The sequence below is a fragment of the Lipophrys pholis genome, assembly GCF_963383615.2.
Source record: "Lipophrys pholis genome assembly, chromosome: 3".
NCBI lineage: Eukaryota > Metazoa > Chordata > Actinopteri > Blenniiformes > Blenniidae > Lipophrys > Lipophrys pholis.
This window is the reverse complement of record NC_137627.1, coordinates 641979-660646: the sequence shown is the minus strand read 5'-3', so window position 1 is coordinate 660646 and position 18668 is coordinate 641979. Positions and strand designations below refer to the sequence as shown.

The 18668-nt window shown below is 42.9% G+C and overlaps 1 protein-coding gene and 1 long non-coding RNA gene across 6 annotated transcripts; one reads left to right on the top strand and one right to left on the bottom strand.

Moving 5' to 3' along the window:
- Positions 1 to 2488: 2488 nt before the first annotated feature.
- LOC308107086 lies at positions 2489 to 4971 on the bottom strand. The gene is made up of 3 exons (XR_013935186.1): positions 4883 to 4971; positions 2882 to 3808; positions 2489 to 2786 (listed from the first exon to the last, which is right to left on the bottom strand). It is a non-coding gene; the product is annotated as an uncharacterized lncRNA (long non-coding RNA).
- On the top strand, positions 3576 to 8269 carry linc.pou2af1 (lnc RNA pou2af1). Of its 5 annotated transcripts, none has more exons than XM_080459211.1 (5): positions 3576 to 3745; positions 5280 to 5377; positions 5561 to 5612; positions 6184 to 6524; positions 7496 to 8269. In XM_080459211.1, the coding sequence occupies exons 1-5, from the start codon at positions 3739 to 3741 to the stop codon at positions 7862 to 7864; spliced, it is 867 nt and encodes a 288-aa protein (XP_080315337.1). In that variant the 5' UTR covers positions 3576 to 3738; the 3' UTR covers positions 7865 to 8269. The 5 variants fall into 5 exon arrangements, with proteins under 5 accessions (XP_080315337.1, XP_080315334.1, XP_080315336.1 ...); XM_080459208.1 differs by lacking the exon at positions 3576 to 3745 and adding an exon at positions 4185 to 4307 and having other exon boundaries at positions 5558 to 5612; XM_080459210.1 differs by lacking the exon at positions 3576 to 3745 and adding an exon at positions 4260 to 4307.
- The last annotated feature ends 10399 nt before the right edge of the window (positions 8270 to 18668 follow it).

The window sequence follows — 18668 nt, the reverse complement described above, 5'->3', positions numbered from 1 at the left end:
CTCTTACATCTTCTTCATCTTCTGTCACATCAGGTCAGCGGCGGAGCTTCAGAACCGCTTCACCTCCAGGAAGGAGCGGCGATGAACCGCCTCAGGAAACGTTCACGCCGATATGCTGAGCTGGTTTTCTGACCCTCTCACAGACGGCGAGAACATCTTCTACCTTCTCGTCTAACGGAGTCAAATGAAGTCTTCAAAAGCTCCAGTGTTTCCCCACAAAGTACAAAGTCCCAGCTCAGTGTGTGGTCCTCTCCTCCTCGTACAGAACCTCCTGAAGCCTTCAGGACTTCAGGTGGATCAGTGTGTGGTCCTCTCCTCCTGTACAGAACCTCCTGAAGCCTTCAGGACTTCAGGTGGATCAGTGTGTGGTCCTCTCCTCCTGTACAGAACCTCCTGAAGCCTTCAGAACTTCAGGTGGATCAGTGTGTGGTCCTCTCCTCCTCGTACAGAACCTCGTGAAGCCTTCAGAACTTCAGGTGGATCAGTGTGTGGTCCTCCCCTCCTGTACAGAACCTCCTGAAGCCTTCAGGACTTCAGGTGGATCAGTGTGTGGTCCTCTCCTCCTGTACAGAACCTCCTGAAGCCTTCAGGACTTCAGGTGGATCAGTGTGTGGTCCTCTCCTCCTGTACAGAACCTCCTGAAGCCTTCAGGACTTCAGGTGGATCAGTGTGTGGTCCTCTCCTCCTCGTACAGAACCTCGTGAAGCCTTCAGAACTTCAGGTGGATCAGTGTGTGGTCCTCCCCTCCTGTACAGAACCTCCTGAAGCCTTCAGAACTTCAGGTGGATCAGTGTTCCGGGTCAGTCCATGCTGACCTGTTCGAGGGAATCACTGGCAGGAAAAACTTCATACCAGATTTCTTTGTTTTCTAAATTCTTTTCGGGGGAACATTGGAACTTAAACCCAGATTTCTTGCTTCTTTTGATGTTTCTGTTTGATTAAGAGTTAATGTGATCACTACTCACACGTTCAGTAGATTTATTAATATATTTAGCTGTAATGACGAGAGAATTATTATATATGGTGTAGTAGAGGATGTAGAATTATTTTCTACTGTGTGTGATTTCTGTTTTATGATTTACGACACAAATATCACTTTCTTCCTCTTTAGCTCTACTCTCCGTCCACACAACATGCAGCAACACCGCCACCTGCTGGGCAGGATTGAAAACGCATCCCATGTACTGCAGTAGAAGAAGTAAAGTCAAACAGGTTTCTACACACATTAGTGAAAGAATGAGTCGCTCTAAGGAGCTCAGGGAATTCCAGCAATACTTGTTTTATAAATATAAACATATAAATCTTTGTGGTATAAACGAGACCCTGGACTTGACCTGGTTCCACCAAAAGGCCTCAGATCCACATTCTTTTAAATAAACTGTAAATCTGGACATTTAAATTAGAGCCACTCTGCGATGACACGTGACCAAACACTTCAGAAGATGAGAAGCGAGTTGAGAGGTTGAATAATTACAGAAACTATAATCTGTTCACACATTAGAACAAAATCTAAACTCACAGAAGGTTAAACATGTTTTACTCCACTGAGTCTGTGTTCACAATGAGGGGGTATTGGTATGTAGCCACTGGGGGGCGCTGCTGTGCTGTCCCTGCAGCATGGAGGAGGAGAAGCTCGAGTCTGAAGAGAGGGGGGAGGCAGAGCGAGGGAGGGGGGACAACGAAGACGAACATAGACCAAATATTATAATAATAATAATAATAATAATAATAATAATAATAATAATAATTAAAATATTCAATAAAGTAATGAAGCGATCACATAATATAAACAATATAAAAAATAATAATAATCCAGTTAAAAAAGGAACATAATAGAAAAAAGAAAATACCTGAAATTATATATATAGATATAGATTTTTTTTTTTTTTTAAATCTCACCTATTTTAGTTAATAATACAAAATTGTATTTAATTAACCTTCATTTAACCAGGAAAATAAACCCATCATCAGATCTCCTTTATATGTTTTGGCCAAGAGGTCCGAATCACAACATCAAATCCTCAGATTAAAAACATTTAAAACATTAAAAACATTTAAAACTGATTGAACACAGTTCAGTGTGAAGTATACACTAGTTAAAATGATAAAGTGCAGATCACTATACACACATTTTAAAAGATAAAATTGTGATTTTGTAAGGCAGATTAGAATAAAGTGCAATAGAATTTTAAGGTTTTTATTCGTTCACTGTAAAAACTTTCAAAACAAAAAGACTCAACAAAGATTATCGAACCTCTTTGATGAGTAATAAAGAACGGAAATGATTTCAAGAAACCTGTTCGGACATTTTGGGTTCTATTTGGAGTGTGTAATAATAATAATAATAATAATAATAATAATAATAATAATAATAATAATAATAATAATAATAATAATAATAATAATAATTCAAGTAACCTCCACAAATATAAACTAAATATTAGCGGGGAAATTCTGTTAAAAAGGGGAAATGAAGAAAACAGAAACTCCGTTTATAAAAACATCCTAACAGATTTTAATAAAGTGGGAAAATAGAAATAAAATCTGATCCAACATGCTGCAACAAAAGAAAATCGATATGAACCTCACGTATAACCTAAACATATATACTAAATACTTTATGCGGGTTCATCGAGGTACTTCGAGTCTGATTCTAAAATGAAAAAGGTTTTGTAGTGAAGGAGTCGGAGGTGAAACGGGCCTGAAGAGCTTCCTGGTCCAACCACACAAGTTCTGCTCACAGGAGATGGAGGAGATCCCGGTGGCTGCTGGTACAATATGTTCTGCTGCACAGAAGAAAATACCACTTTATTAAAACAATTCACTTAAGCCATGATCATTTTGATCATTACCGTTAAAAAGAAAATTAAAAAACACTCACGAGTTGTTTTTATGTGAAATTTCGTTCCAGGCTGGTGAGTTTCTTCATCAAACACCTGACCAAAAACTGAAAAATCTAAAGAAATAAAAACACGAAATTGATGAAAAAGTATTAATTGTGGTATTGAAAGTAGATGAAAGTGTGTAAAAAGTGATATTGGGAGAGTTTGGAGGAGCGGAGCGGCTCGTGCAGCAGGACAGCCGGAGGCCTGAGATGGCAGAGATGAGTGCTGCTGCCCTGCAGTCACGCCCCCTTTTCTTACCACTTTTAAGCTTTTTCTCATCAAATAAAGCCCAAAATGTAATTTAATGTGATTTTCTGTGTGCAGAATGACCCCTGGCAGCGCGTGGCCGCGAGCAGGGGACGATGGAGTGCTTACCGGGCGCGCGCGGGGCGCATCACGGCCTCCCACAACTTAATGAAGGGCTGTGATGCTCTGATATTGCAAAATGAGGATAAAATTCATAAAACTATAGTTTTGGGGGGTTGTGGTGCAAAATAATAGTACATTACATTAGAGTGGGGGTCATAGATGTCCACAAGTATCGATTTTGGGGGGAAAATCTATCTAACTCGGTTGCCTCTGAATATTCAAATTGAAAGTAACGCGCAATCAAAAGCTTGTCAAATGAAAGAGTTCTGGCCGTTTTAAATAGTAGGCAAGGAGAGAGAAAATCTCAAAGTAATATATACCCAGCTATATTACAGTATTGTTGCAGGCTCTGAATCTACTACAAGACCTTTGGTGTGATATTTTTGGAGACTTTTGCGAAATTTTCACTCTTGGCCAGTTTGCAGGTGGGAGAGAGACTTTTTGGCCTTCAATTGATCCAGGATCCTCCTGCTTCTTGTCCAACATGAGTGGTAAGTTCGACCTTCATTTTGCTCCAGGACGCTGCTTTTTGTGGCTTTTCCTATAAAAAATACCTGTTCCAAAGAAAGAAGAAAAAAAAAAAGAGAATTTGATGTTAAGAGCAAATATTATAAAATCCAGACCGAGACAAGAGGGGGAAGGTGGCGTTTTGGGGACATGTGTGTCTCTTCTGCACATGTTTTAACAACACCTATGAGAACAAACTACTGAATTAAACTCCTAAACTTATTATTTTACAAATCACAATAATTTAATTGCGCCTTTCTATAAGCTCCTGCGCGGACTTTTAAACGCATTCGCTCTTTTTACTGCGACATTTCTATCAAACCTGAGCTGAGTCTCGAGGACCAACTCAAAGGCATTTATATTTTTTTGAGGACATTTATCAGGAAAGTTGATGACTTGTGTTGGAAACGTTTGCGCCTGAGTGTGCGCGCCTGTGCGCAGCGCTGCGCGCGGAGTGGGATGTGTCTGCCTCAGCTTTTCTGGCCACTATTTGACACATTTAAGACAAATCATGAAGTAGCGCCGAGCTGTATGAATATTTATCAGGTGATGCTTAACTTGTCGAGGCTCAGTAAAGCAACAAGTCAACTTTTTTTTCCAAAAGACTCGCCACTCCTGGATTCTTTAAATTGCGCCTTTAGGCCTGAATCACGCGCACCCATAACCGACGAGGCGCTTTTTAAATCTCCAAATCGAACTTTCCCGTAGCCAGAGATAGAAAATTCACCCACAAATGCCAATTTTAGTCGATTCTTATAGTGACATGATGCAGAGAGGGAAAGGTGGGACGATAAGCTGAGTTTGGAGCAGAGCTCCGTGGTCTGGTCAGAACCGGTGGGGATGTTTTCGCGTTACTCGACTACAATCTCCTCTGATCTAAATATGACAGGACAAAGTTGTGCGACACGGACCGACACACGTTTTATTTAAGGTGAAAGAGCCGCGGATCGGCCGTTTGAAGGAGCCGGTGGTGGGAAGCTCTCCGCCTGTCGCTGCTCTGCACAGCTCGCCCACTTTACACAAACTCACCGAACGATCACGAACAACGTCCCACCCTGCACGGACCCGACTTTACCCCTCAACCACCGATTTAACCGATTTAATCACCAAAGCGTACTTACGTTTCCCTGCTCTGGTTGGGAGACTTGGAATCTCTGGCGCACACCGTCAGACAAAGAACCAGCGAGTCCGGAAAAAGCTCGATCCTGACGGGGGGGGAGCAGCAGCCGGAGAGGCTGGGAGGCTCTGCAGCCGGGAGCAGGGCTCCATAGTACCCACAACATTGCGCACTTTACTATTAGGATTCCCAAGAAAATCTCCCTAAATAGGTTTTTATATTTTCTATACGAAAAGTTCTAAATGTTTGTAGGATTTCACAATAAACAGAATAATCAGGAACGTTTGTTTGGAGCTTAACGTTTATTGAACAAGTGACAGGGTTTTATTTGTTGGGGTTTGGATGGAGAGGAGCTTCCCTGGTGGATGTGTGGTGGGTAACGACAGGTCCTTTGTCCGCAGCGAAGCAGGTGTACCTGGGAGTCCGAGTGAAGGTGACAGTGAAAGAGATGCTGGAGAGGAAGAGAGCTCGAGAGGCCGACAAGAAGAGACAGAAAATGGTAAAGTGGAGTTTCCTCTCTTCCCATCCCTCCTCTGTGTGTCTGAGTCCACTCCTTTAACAAAGAAACAGACACAGAATGAAACACAAGATATAATTATTGATTTATTGATTTATTTATTTATTCTATGTCCGATCAACAGAGATTCTAATGAACGTGTCTCTGTTTGCACCTTATCAGCAGGTGTCTCCAGCCTGTTTGGACCTCCAGGAGCTTTGCACGCCTGCATTTCCATGTAAGTCTTCCCACCCTGCCATCTGGCTCATCCCACCAGTGGAACTTCCTTATTTAAGTCAAAGCTTCGCACTGGGCTCGGTTCAATCGCCTGCTCTGACCACTGCGCCACAAATGTCGGTCAACATGCGCACTGCATGGCTGCGGCCTGACTTTGCCGGTTAAACGGCTGCGCTGCTCTCTTCAGCAGGCTGCAACCTGCCGTGAACGGGGAACCACAGTCCCATGGCAGCCGCAGCCGCAGCCGCAGGCGCAGCCGCGGCCGCAGCCAGGAGCGCCTGACACTGGAATGCGCATCTGGATAATTATTGACAGCGCAGCTCCAAAGAGCGTCTGATGGTCCACTGACATCACTCCTCCATCTCATTTATTTAAATGAACTTATAGTCCCATTTAAATGGCCCCACGCTCGTGACTCCCCTCCATGAAGACAGATTTTCTGGAGGTGTCTAAAAGCTTCATTTGCACCTGGATGAAGCTGCGCACGAGACACGCCTTTTAATTTCTTCTTTTGTGTTTGTTTGTTTTGGTTTTTTTGATCGATTAATCCTAAATATGCACATCTTCTCCAGCTCCAGCAGGCTACCCGGACCCCCCTGCAGCCTTCCAGCAGGCTGATCCGCTCCTGCCGCTGCTCGTCCAGCATTACGCGGCTCCGGGCGGCATCCTGGCGCAGGCGAGCGACTTCGGCTGCGTCCAGGCGCAGTTCGGGGAAGAGATGATGTCCGGCTTTGGCTACGTAAACAACAACAACAACAACAACAACAACAACAACAACAACGAAAACAACCACAGCAGCAGCCGCAGCAGCAGCAGCGGAGGCTTCAGCTACAGCCCTGCCCTGCCGGAGCTCACCTCCTCCCCGCAGACCTGGGGCCAGGAGCCGTCTCCTCATGCGGACTACAGCGGGATGGTAGGTTCCTGCGAGGAAACACGATCAACGCAAAGCCTCGAGATTAAAGAAAAGAATGTCAAAAAAGACAATAAAAACCTGTTTTTCCTCTTTTAAAATGTAAATATCTACTTTAATAATCAGTTACACATTATATTTATTTTGCAAATATTTGGTGTTTTAAAACTTTCAGGTGAAATCTGTATGACACTGTTTTAGATATAACTCTTAATTCTGTTTTCATCATGAGGTGTCTGACTGTGTTTAACATGTTTCCTTTGTGTGTAACTCCTGAGTTTATTACAGATATACCCTGAACAAGCTTGTTCTGCCATCACAGCTATTGATATTCTTACCATTATTTTAACATGCAGTACTATTGAGATTACATTTCCTTTGGAAGACAAATTAAGATCAAGTGCATCCTTACAATTATATTAAAAAAAATACAACACAGATGATCTGATATGAAACATCTTTTCAGAGACTTTAAGCCATTTTTAAATCTAAAAGTGCATTTCTAATTAATAAAACGTTTTTTTCACTCTTCTAACTCGAGGAATCAATAATAAAAGACAGTGTCATCAGTATATGTTCTTATAGATTCTCTAGTCGCATCATTAATGGGAATGTGAAATATTTTTGCCAATAAACTGAAATATCGAGGGACTACTTCAGTTATTTTAAGTAATTCCGTTTTGTGGCCAACACTAAGTTTGATTTGTGACATTTATTTATTGTTTCTTTAGAGAATAATCAAGGCAGAGATTTGGGGCTAATTTACAATAAAACTAAGGTTCTAACCAGCCGAACTGTTGCTGTACTTACTAAACTACAGTTTCTTAGAGAAAACAGTTGAAATTCAGTATAAAAACATAAAAACAGATTTCTACAGCCTCAGAGCAGGACACCATCCCGGATGATTCATTGTAAATGTGCTTGATGTATCTTCAACCCAACCCTGGAGCTGACCCCATCTCCCCCTCTTCCAGGGATCTTACTCCTCCAACGAGTCGCTGGCCCCTTATAACCACTGGGACTACTACAGCGCCTCCCCACAGGAATTCTCCTCCTCCTCCTCCTCCACCTCCTCCTCCTCCGCCTCCTCCTGCTACAGTTCGCCCACCAGGCTGGAGCCCAGTCAGCAGATGGGCTTGGTGTCGGAGTCGTACGGCAGCCAGCAGTGCAGCGCTTACCCCCAGCCTCACTTCTGGCCCCAGCAGCCGGAGAGCTTCCCCACCGCCCAGTATCCCTCCTACGACCCCCCAGACTACCAGTGGGCCTGCAGCATGAAGCAGCTCCACGACAGCAGCTTCAGGACGGAGCGTTCTGCCTCGGCAGTGTGTTACAACGTTCTATGAAGAGACTTGAGCAGGATCAGTTTGAATGTAAATACGTTGCATTGAAGCAGACAGGCTGTTTGCTTTGGACGTCACTCTGGGCTCTGATTGGTCTCTGCTTGGCGACACAGAGGTGAAGGCCGTCTGAATGGAAACCTGACATGTTAGCATGGTATGTCTTGATGGCAGGGTGTCGACTATTTCTCTTCAACACTAGTTGTTTCTGCTTTCATTCCAAGTCTTTGAAATCAGTGGATCCACCCGTGAAATTACAAACAGGAGTGAAGACTGTCCTCTGAGGCTGCGAATGTTAAATTTAGATTGTTGGAATTTACAATGAATCTGGGAAACAGGAAAAAAAAAAAGGTTTGTAATCCTTCTCAGAACTCCAGGTTGACACAGAAATGTAAAGTTTTTGACTCCATCCATCAATGATCTGACTGACCGCTGGTCACCTGCACCCTGGGTGAAGGGACTGACTCCTCCTCTGGCCCCGCCCACTTTTTTATAATACACACACTGTGTTGGTGTACCCAATAAAAATGTTGAAATCACAGCACTGAATGACTCTTTTATCATCTCACACGCTGCAGGAGAATGTGGAGAAAAGGTTTGTTTATCCTGGACGAGTGATGACATTTCTAGTGGTTTTAGATTCTTTGCTTATTTTAACAGAGACGCAGTAATCCTGAATTATTTCTACAAATAATCCTGTTGAATCTTCAGTCACGAGACTGTATTTGTATTTGTAAGGGTACATATGCACTTATATATAGTATTTCTAGTGGCTTTACAGTGATCCTGGAGCCTCTTCATCGGTCTCCATGGAGAAACCTCTCAGTCTCCAGAGTTCAGCTCTAAATAACTCATCAGCCATCATACATAATCCAATCTTCATATTGAATCCAAATCATTCCAATACTCATCTATTTATATACACACATATACCATGTATAATATCACCCAATATTCCAAGATGTTTCAATGATATGAAACCAGTTAATGTTTTAACTTGAACGGTGACCAGAGCCTGGGTCTGGATTATCTCTGGCTTCACTTTGGATCCGTTCTGACAGATGATACAGGAGGTCTGGAGACTTACTCAATAAAAGGAAGAATAGGGTTTCAGAAGCACTCATCTATTGAGTTTTATATTGTTTTGTTCTCGTGGATCTGCTTCTTTCTGTTGGGATGTCAGTGATGAGGAGATCCACCCTCGTCCTCTACGACCTGATCTCAGACTCCTGCCAGTGGAGAGTCAGTGGAAAACCTTGACCTGCTTCTTTTTAAAGGTGAATCACACCTTTCTTCTTTGCGGTGTTGAAGTAAACCTCCTAATACTGTAAACCCAGCTGGTATTCACTGATGTGATCACAACAGCTTCTTCTTAAGGCAAACATTCCTCTCTAATTTCTACTGCCTCTCTTTATCTGGACTTATTGTCTTGTCTCCTTTGAGAGTCCAAATTGTCTGGAAATAAAGATAAATCCTTCCCTTTGGTGGAGACGACTGTCAGCCGAGCTCAGCCTGGGGGTGGGGGGGGGGGTGGGGGGGTGGGGGGGGGGGGGGGGCAGTGAAGAGACGGTGGGTCGGGGGACAAGCAGTCGGGGCGGGGGCGCTCATAACTGATAAAAGAGAATGAGAGAGAATCAGTAAGAAGCCCCCCCCCCTACTGTCCCTACAGTAAGGCTGTGTGTTTACTGTACTTCCACCACTGACAGTGTGACGCCTCCTTCACATCCCGATGATGATTGATTGATCTGCTGTTCCATCCAGCGTGCCTCACACCCTACCTGCCTCTACTCACCTGTACCATTCTGCATTTCCATGTAAAACTCCAGCTTCAGCAGGGATTCGGCTGAGAGAGAGAAGTCCATTGTTTGTTGATGTCATCCTGCATTATTAAAGGATCAATGTGTCAGGAAGTGACATTTTCCCTGCCGACTGTAACACTGGCCGATCTCTTCTTAGTGCCGGTTCTTCTTTGAAATGGAGCCACAGGCTTTTCCTTGATGGTCTGACTCATTATCAGATAGATAAGCAGCAGCACAAGAATGTCAAACATCCCTCCACTGGTGTTGTATATCAGTGAAGTGGCAAGTCTGATCTCGTTATGAAAAGTGAGGCTTTATCGCCGTCTCTCACATGCAAAGTGCAGCGAGTGCACCTGACCCCCGGTGCTGGAGGTTTCGGCGAGGCTTTCCAGGTACTCGCAAATCTGAACAAAACAAACAGAAATCCTGCTTGGGGGGTTATCCTCTGAACTGCTCCTCACACCTGTTGTCATTCCTTCAAGTAGATGCAGTGTGTCAAAGGTACACAGTGAGGGATCCACAGATCCTGCTCGCAGCCGTTTCGCTGCGCAGTCTTGCTGAGTCAGCACATGTGGAAATCCCCCTGTAGAGACTTGGCACGGCTGGAAGGCTGGAGAAGAAACAGCAGGCGCTCTGGCGTGAGAGCAGCTCCTCCATCAGCCTCCTTTTCTGGTCCAGGTCACAGTTCTGCAGGACGTTCCTTCATCACCGCCGGCGCTCTGACCAGCGTCAGCGTGTAACTGGTGCTCAGCTCTCAGGTAGACCGTTTCCACGTCGTCATCCAGCGACGGCATCGTCTGCCCAGGCCACCATGAGACTCCCTGTCTCTGCAGACCCCTGGCACAAGCGTCCATCTTCTTTTCCAGAGTTTCTTTGGAAAGTTGGATAGTTGGGGTTCCTGTGTGACGGAGTCGGAGCGTTTTCAGTAAAGTACTACTTTACCTTGGGAGCTGTTTTCAAAAAGTTGCATTCTCAGCAGCGGTCATCTAAACAGACTAAGACTCAACAAACGTTCTGCATTGTCTCTTGAAATTGTTGCTGTATGAACTCAATTCAGCTTAATAGATTTCATTCCAATAAAATGAACCATTTCTTACATTCTACAATCGAATAAAACTTCCTGGGGCCGTAAAATCAGTTTGACCCTCAATATAAAGACAAAGTCCACTAATAAGATGAGTCTTGTTGCTCCTGTCCACAATGACGCTGCTTAGTTTACTACTTTTATTCACTTTCTCTGCAATTTAACAAAACCAAAAAAGGAAAAATAAGACGTTTTGCTTAATGGCAGCCACTGAAGAAGGCTGAGCAGTCCAATGTGTTCGACACCCCGGGTCAGAAAGGTGGAGGAGTCGGAGGCACAAAGCACACATCCGTCATCCTGCAGAGAAAGAGGGCAATAAAGACAGAGCACATAAATTAATGACATATTAATGTGCGGGGAGTGAAAAGAGGAGGTGACCTGCGTTATACGAGGTCTCTAATCACTCTGACCCTAACCCTAACCCTAACCCTAACCCTGACCCTGACCCTGACCCTAACCCTGAACCTAACCCTAACCCTGACCCTGACCCTGACTCTGACCCTGACCCTAACCCTAACCCTGACCCTAACCCTAACCCTAACCCTGACCCTGACCCTAACCCTAACCCTGACCCTGACTCTGACCCTGACCCTAACCCTGACCCTGACCCTGACCCTGACCCTAACCCTAACCCGAACCCAAACCCTGACCCTAACCCTAACCCTGACCCTGACCCTAACCCTGACCCTGACCCTGACCCTAACCCTAACCCTAACCCTAACCCTAACCCTAACCCTAACCCTAACCCTAACCCTAACCCTAAACCTAACCCTAACCCTGACCCTAACCCTAAACCTAACCCTAACCCTAACCCCATTAACGCGTTTTCAAGTGAAAAAGCAGAACTTGTGTTCTGGGGGCGTCTGTTCACACGACAACGCTGCCATGAACAAAATGATCCTCTGCTCCATCTCCCTGGAGACGGAGGAGCTGCGACTGCACTGATGTAGTAAATAGTTCTTCTGCACGTGTGCAAGGAGATGGACAATAAGAATATTTACCTCCAGAGTGTCACGACCCCCAGTTCAGAGCTTTACACAAGATTTCAACGATTTTACATGAAGCCAATGAAAACAAACCAAACGTGGGAGAGATTTGGTCTCTGCTCATTTCAGCTTTTAGAATTACAGAACATTTAAACTGTTATTTAGACATCATGATAATGAGGAGGGATTTTAATCTGTGCTAGAAGGAAGTTGTCGCTTTGTGAAAGAGGGAAAGTAATAAAATCATTTAGCTCTTCTAATGGAGCCGGCGCTGTTAGAACACACACACACACACACACACACACACACACACACGCACACACACACATTCAGCTTTTAAAAAGTTTGTGTTAAATTTGGTTTCCGTCACATGGAAAACCGAAGGAAGACAAACGAGGACGGAGGTGAACTCTCACGGGCAAACAAACCAACATTGCAGGTTCATGCAGGTTTAGTTTGTTTAAAACAGAATAAATGTTGAACTTTGACATTTAATGTAAAAAAAAAATACACCGAGACGAAAACTTAACAGCTCAAAAGCTGAACGTTTTAAGAAATATTAAACAACACATATTTCTGAAGATTGTTTTTAGAAACCGTCTCATTGAGAAAATGCAGGAATTTGAGTGTGAATTTTTAAAAAAGTTCCTTCTAATGATGAAAGGTGACGAAGAAATCTTTTTGTACATCAGAGGTTAAATAAATGTTTGTTTTTGTGTGCAGCAGCTTATATGAAAATTGCTTATTATTTAATACAGTCACACCTAAAATATGCACGAATGTCCTCTGAGTCTGGTTCTGCAGAATGTCTCCACCTCCAGGTCCACGGATCCAGAGTTCTCCCGTTCAGTTCCTGAGCTTTGAGCCGTAAAAAGACTCAACCAGTTGGAATGTAAAGTAATGAGCCAATCAAACACAGAGTTCAGCTTGACCTTTACACTGCGTACATTTATGAGATTTTGTTCAGTCCTGTCGTATTGCACAGTGCTTCTTTTGTCCGGGTGAAATATTACGCAACACAATCAATGGCTTTCTGATTCCTCTGAACTAAAGTTTCAGGTAACGACGATCCTTCAGTTGTTGAACGGGATGAAAAAATAAAGAAGAAATCTTGACGATGAACTCTGAGAAACTTTTAGTGAAATGTTGTCACATCTGTACAGCGAGCGAGGGAAACAACATCAGGCCGGGTTTCCCAACAGCAGAGTCTCTCACACACACACACACACACACACACACACACACACACACACACACACACACACACACACACACACACACACACACACACACACACACACACACACACACACACACACACACACACACACACACACACACACACACACACACACACACACACACACACGCCTTCAAGGCGCCACTCAAAGGGAAAAGAAAGTCTATTTACACATCAAACATGAGTCAAGTGGAGGGAAAGGCAGCAGATGCAAGACAAACTGTTTGTGTTTGGGAAGTTTCACTCTTGTGTTTTTTTCACACAACGGTGAAGAATAAAGAGTTAAAAAATGAAGAGGTGTTCTGTTTGTTCTGTTTGTTCTGTTTGTTCTGTTCGGCTCAGGTTGCATTTTCCAAGGAACAGTTCAGGAAGCTCACCTATCGTCTCCACAAGGATTGTAAAGAAAAAGAAAGTGTTTGTTTGCAGTCACTTCTTTGAAATGTAGTGGATTTAGTCCAGCAGTTACTGTCAATCCAAAGTAATTATTAACTTGAGGAAGTAACCCTTACACTCCTTTTTTTTGCACAGAGCCGTGTCACTGCTGTGGGCAGCGAGCCGTTCAGCCCAGGACTGATTCACTGCAGACAGAAGCTCTGCAGCTTTCCTGGTGGTCTTTATGCACAAATTACACAAAATAATAAAACTATGAACAAGTTTGAAGAATCTTCAGTAACTGTAACTGTATTTTAAAGTTTTAATCACATCTGCCCAAAGAGCCAAACCACAGATTAAAGAACACAAGTGGAGATTATAAACTGGTTTATCTATCTATAGTTCTTATGAAATCCAGTGGAAAGTCCCAGCCTCTACCTGCATGACCCCTCTTGTCAGATAACTGTAGAGAGATAACTCCCAAACGTCAGAGCAGTTGGACAGAAAATGACAAAATGTGGGGAAACAATAACAGTCAGGCTTCTGGCTCTCCTCAACATTTTATTTGCAGCTTGTTATCTTGATGTGTTTGGGGAGAACCTTCCCATCAGACATGTGTCTGGCAGCAGTGCAGCAGGAACAGGCCTCAGCATGACTGCTTGCAGTATCAGTGCTGCAGCAGGCTGCGATGGAGACCCAGAGAAGCATCCCGAGCAGGGAAGCAAACTGCAGCTTCATCCAGCTGTGGTCCTCTGGCTGCTCAGCAGGCTTCAGGCTCAGGCTCGGACAGTAAAGAGCATCAGCTTTGTTTTCTCCTCCACCGAGAGAGAAAATGGGAAACTCTTGGAAAAGTGTTTTAAAACGTCGTCCTGGACTTCTGCTTCCGGCCAAATAGAGCGAGCAGCAGGCGGAGGGGGCGGCGCTGAGTCATGAGGCCAAACGGAGAAACATTTCTTCACTGTGGGAAGAAGCTGAAGCTGAAGCTGAAGCTTCGCTCGCTGCACAAAGTCTAGAGAAGCAGCAGACACTCAGAAAGAGGCGAAGCGTGATGCAGCTGACGGGACGACAGCCATGGAACAAGCTCATGAAACCCAAGAATTCACAAAGATGGAGATTCAGTTACTTCTTTTTTAGTTTATAGTTACTGATTCCTGCACAATTATACGACTCAGCAGCAGTTCAGTTCTAGAAAGTTTGACACACGAGGATTATATCTACGAATCTCAGGAGCAAGTCTTACACATACATTATATTATATTAAGGTATATTAAGTAATCGCCCTTCTGCACATCAAACATCACAGGATCTTGTCACCTTCTGTCAGCCGGACTCGTAAGAGACTGAATGAGTCTATAAACGATGCAACGTTTCAGCTCCTGGAAAGAACTGGAGCAGATATCATCTTTTTACTTCCATCTGATGCTGCTGCCAATGGATCGAATCTTTAGAGCAAATATTCCATTTACATTGACTTTCCAGACCAGATCAAACCTTCTGTAAAATATCACGCAGTTACACCAGCTGCTGGTTAGGGGGCGCTGCCACCTGAAACACACACTGACCAGAGAGGAAGTGAAGAAGAAACACGGCTCATTGATTGGTCCAGACCGTAACCGAAAGTCCCGCCGCTTTAGCCCGTGTGGCTAGGCTAGTTAGCCCCTGGCTAATGGTTAGCCACAAATGATATCGAGTCTTCAGACCAGATATCATTAATATATATCAAATAATACCTTCTTCCCACTTTTTCTTTCTGCGTCTGCTTCTTCTGATTCGCAGGGTTAGCTGTTAGTTTACTACCCAGAATGCATTGCACAGGTCACGTCCTCCCCGTCCTCTCACCCCACCCACTAGAACCATGGCTGGTAAAGGAACCACTTCCTCGCTACTCCACGTCGACGCACCAGACATTTCCCAGGAGAAAACAAATGTTTCAGGACTCCTGCTTTCTTTTCTGCGTCTTTTTCAGAATCACACCCAGAATGCATTGCGCTCCACGTCCCGTCCCCTCAACCCTCAACCCGCCGCTGGAAAGTCCGTTTGACAGAGGACCAAGACCGGTGATTTGAAGAGGACCAGGTTCTGCTTGAATAATCCAGAACCGGGTTCAGGGTGCATTCACATTTCCTCAAACCAAAGAGACTCTGGTCCATCAAACAGGACTGTGAACGCGCCCTTACGGAAAGCAGAACCTCTTCAGGACTTTGGACCTTGATAACGCCGGAGCTCAGCTGTGGCCTCTTTACATTTCCATCACAACCAGAGCGATGACTTGAGTCAGTGCTGCAGGAGGGAGAGGACCTACATCAGCCACGCAGGAAGCAGCAGCAGGAAATACCCAAAGCAGGTTTTTGTTATACGTTTGTGAAGTTGTGCTCACACACACATTAGATCCCCCGGTTCAGTCCAAGTACAACCCTGTGCTCCATCGGGTCTCTTTCATTACTTCCAGCAGGAGAGTCAACATGAGGCCCGATCTGACGCTTCAAACCACCAAGCCATCGAGTGGCTGATACGCAGGAAGTGTTCAGATTTACCTCGAGACTAACTAGAGAAGAAGTACCACAAGTTCATGGTTGCTGTCTTGTTCATCAACTGTTAACCTGGTATCTCAAATATATCAACTTAGAATTACAAAGATATTTTCCAAAGTGTTACAATGTATTACTGAGGTAATTCTGCTTTTCAAAAGTTGTTGAACCTTTTGCTTTACAGAGGAAATGTAAACGTCCAATCTGGAGACACGTGGATTTGGTTGGACAGATTATTGTTCTATAGAAGCTCCTCCTGGTGACCTGGAACCTTTCTCCCTTTGTAACATTGATTAGAAAAGCAAGGCCCATTCCCCCAGGAGGTTGAAGAACCTTTCATGCACTTTTATCATGAGTCTTAAGAATAGATGTATATTTTTTTGTAACTATTTCAAATTACTACAATATTTTAAACCAACTGTGTCATCAGATCCACGTCTTTGGAAAAGGAAGCAAAGGGTCACCCGTTTCTCTCTGTTATTGAATTGTTATTCATTATATTGTTGGCTTTTTAAAATAAGACCCCCATTGTACGTTTTATCTTTTATCACTTTGAAATAAAAAACCTCAACCTCAGTGTTGCATTTCTTAATATTTAAGAAAACAGAATTCATTGTTAATTTGGTTTTTCTGGGTTGATCAAATGAAAAATAATATAATTACTGCAATGCAAATACTTTATTGTAGCTCTCTTTAAATAAATGTAATAACATAAATCAAATCAATTGGTTTACATATATGTGATTGGTTGAGTTTGAGAAACTATTACAAAAAGTTATATATGTTTAATTAGATTCAAAACAACTTTGTTGAAACTCCAATGGATGAAAACTACCAACAATACAGCTGAGCTAATCCAGGAATCTATTTTTTGTACTTTTGTATATTTAGAAAACAGGTTCTCATAAAATATATTCCAAAGTGTTGTACAACATTAAAATCTGTCTTTTCTTTTAGGAATCCATAATAATTAATAGTTCACAACCATAGTTATTTCCTTAATATTAGTTTCTAAATGACTAAATATACCATTTCAATCTATTGTAAAACAATGAATTGCAGTCATATGATCACATTTTACAAATAAATTCACTTTAAGTACAGAAAAACAGCAGATTACAGTAAAGGCATAACTTGTATTTGTCATATATATTCTCTCTCTTTTTAATCATTTTGAACATAACAACTTTGGGATTTTGAATAAATTGAATGAAATTCATTGTTTTTGATGAACAAAATTTATGTGATTTACAGTTTTTAGTAAACAAACTTAAAATGATATTTTAGCTTTTAGGAACTCGGGAGCTCACACTTCTCACAATGTGCTGATTTTAGGGCTAGAGGATTAATTAATGTGAATTTTCTACTCAAACCATGAAATTAATACTTAAACTCTTTAAAATCAAGAAGAAATGTAGGCTAATAGCATGACTAGCTAGCAGGAATACACGGTACCTTCATGCGTTTTAGTCCGAAGAATTCAGGACAATAAAAGTGCTTCCTCAACAGTACTACAACCTCAAAACGAGATTTTAAAGTCAGTTTATCATTATACAAAAGATTTTTATAATTTTAGTGTAACAAGCAGGATTTCATTCCTTTTTTCTCTCGTTTCTTCTCCGGCTGCAGAAACGAAACCGCGCAGGCGCGTTAAGAAGCAGCGATGAGTTCAGCATGCTACTTCCGGTTTGTGCTGGTGTTTTCAAAATAAAACTCAAAGCACCTATAGACATAAGTGGAAATGAAAATAAATAATAATCAGAAGTTAATAGAAATTGTGGTTTAATACTAATTTTAGTGGGATAATTACATTAAGTCACAAGAATAAGTGAATCTGCATTTAACTCACATATGTCATAAAAGAGTTTACATGAAGACAAACAAAAGTGGAGCATCAGGCTGAAGGGAAAGATAAAGTGGTCTAATTAAGATAAAGAGTGTACCAAGAGATTAAAATGGATTATGGCTTCATTGGATTAAATTAGAGATGAGGTGAAAAAGTGGCGACTGAAAGTTTGGACGAGCCAACAATGTTCTTACTTTCCCAAACACACACACACACACACACACACACACACACACACACACACACACACACACACACACACACACACACACACACACACACACACACACACACACACACACACGCACACACACACACACACACACACACACACACACACACACACACACACACAGGACAAACTGCAGCCTGGGATTCCCCCTCTCACCACCTACAACCTGCCAGGCAGTTCAATCTATTGACTGTTTGCTTCTCCAATAAATGTAAATGAAGGTTTTACTCTAGTACTCATAAAAAAAGAAAAAAACTTCAACATACTATTACACTGGGATCATAAAAGTGTTTTGCTGCTCCGTAAAGATTTACCTTGTGAAAGTGTTAGCTTCAGGTGAGAGCACAGGAGGTACTCCTGAACCCTCACCTGGAGTGTGGAGATATTTAAAGCGATAATAACAGTGTTTCCCCTCCTATTGGTTTCATGCTGTGTTGCACCACAACACAGCATGAAAGGATGGTTATCAATGAAAACCTGACTAACTGCTTCCAGATTTAGTTCTTACAGCATTTAAAGAGCTGTAGGTGGGAGCGATTGTCTTGTTTCCTGATGGAACGACTGACTGAGTAACGAGGAAGTGTTGGACGGACTGGGAAGCAACGCTCACATCAAATCTAACGCCAAGGGAGAGTGCTGCAGTGAACCGATCCCTATCATGTCAAAAGGTATCAAGATTAATACATGATGACACCATCCATCCATCCATCCATCCATCCATCC

What these genes read in the sequence shown, in the direction of transcription:
- linc.pou2af1 (XM_080459211.1), top strand. An exon ending in ACAAGAAGAGACAGAAAATG is followed by an intron (nt 5,378 to 5,560) that starts GTAAAGTGGAGT and finishes CCTTATCAGCAG; the next exon opens with GTGTCTCCAGCCTGTTTGGA. An exon ending in ATGCGGACTACAGCGGGATG is followed by an intron (nt 6,525 to 7,495) that starts GTAGGTTCCTGC and finishes CCCCTCTTCCAG; the next exon opens with GGATCTTACTCCTCCAACGA.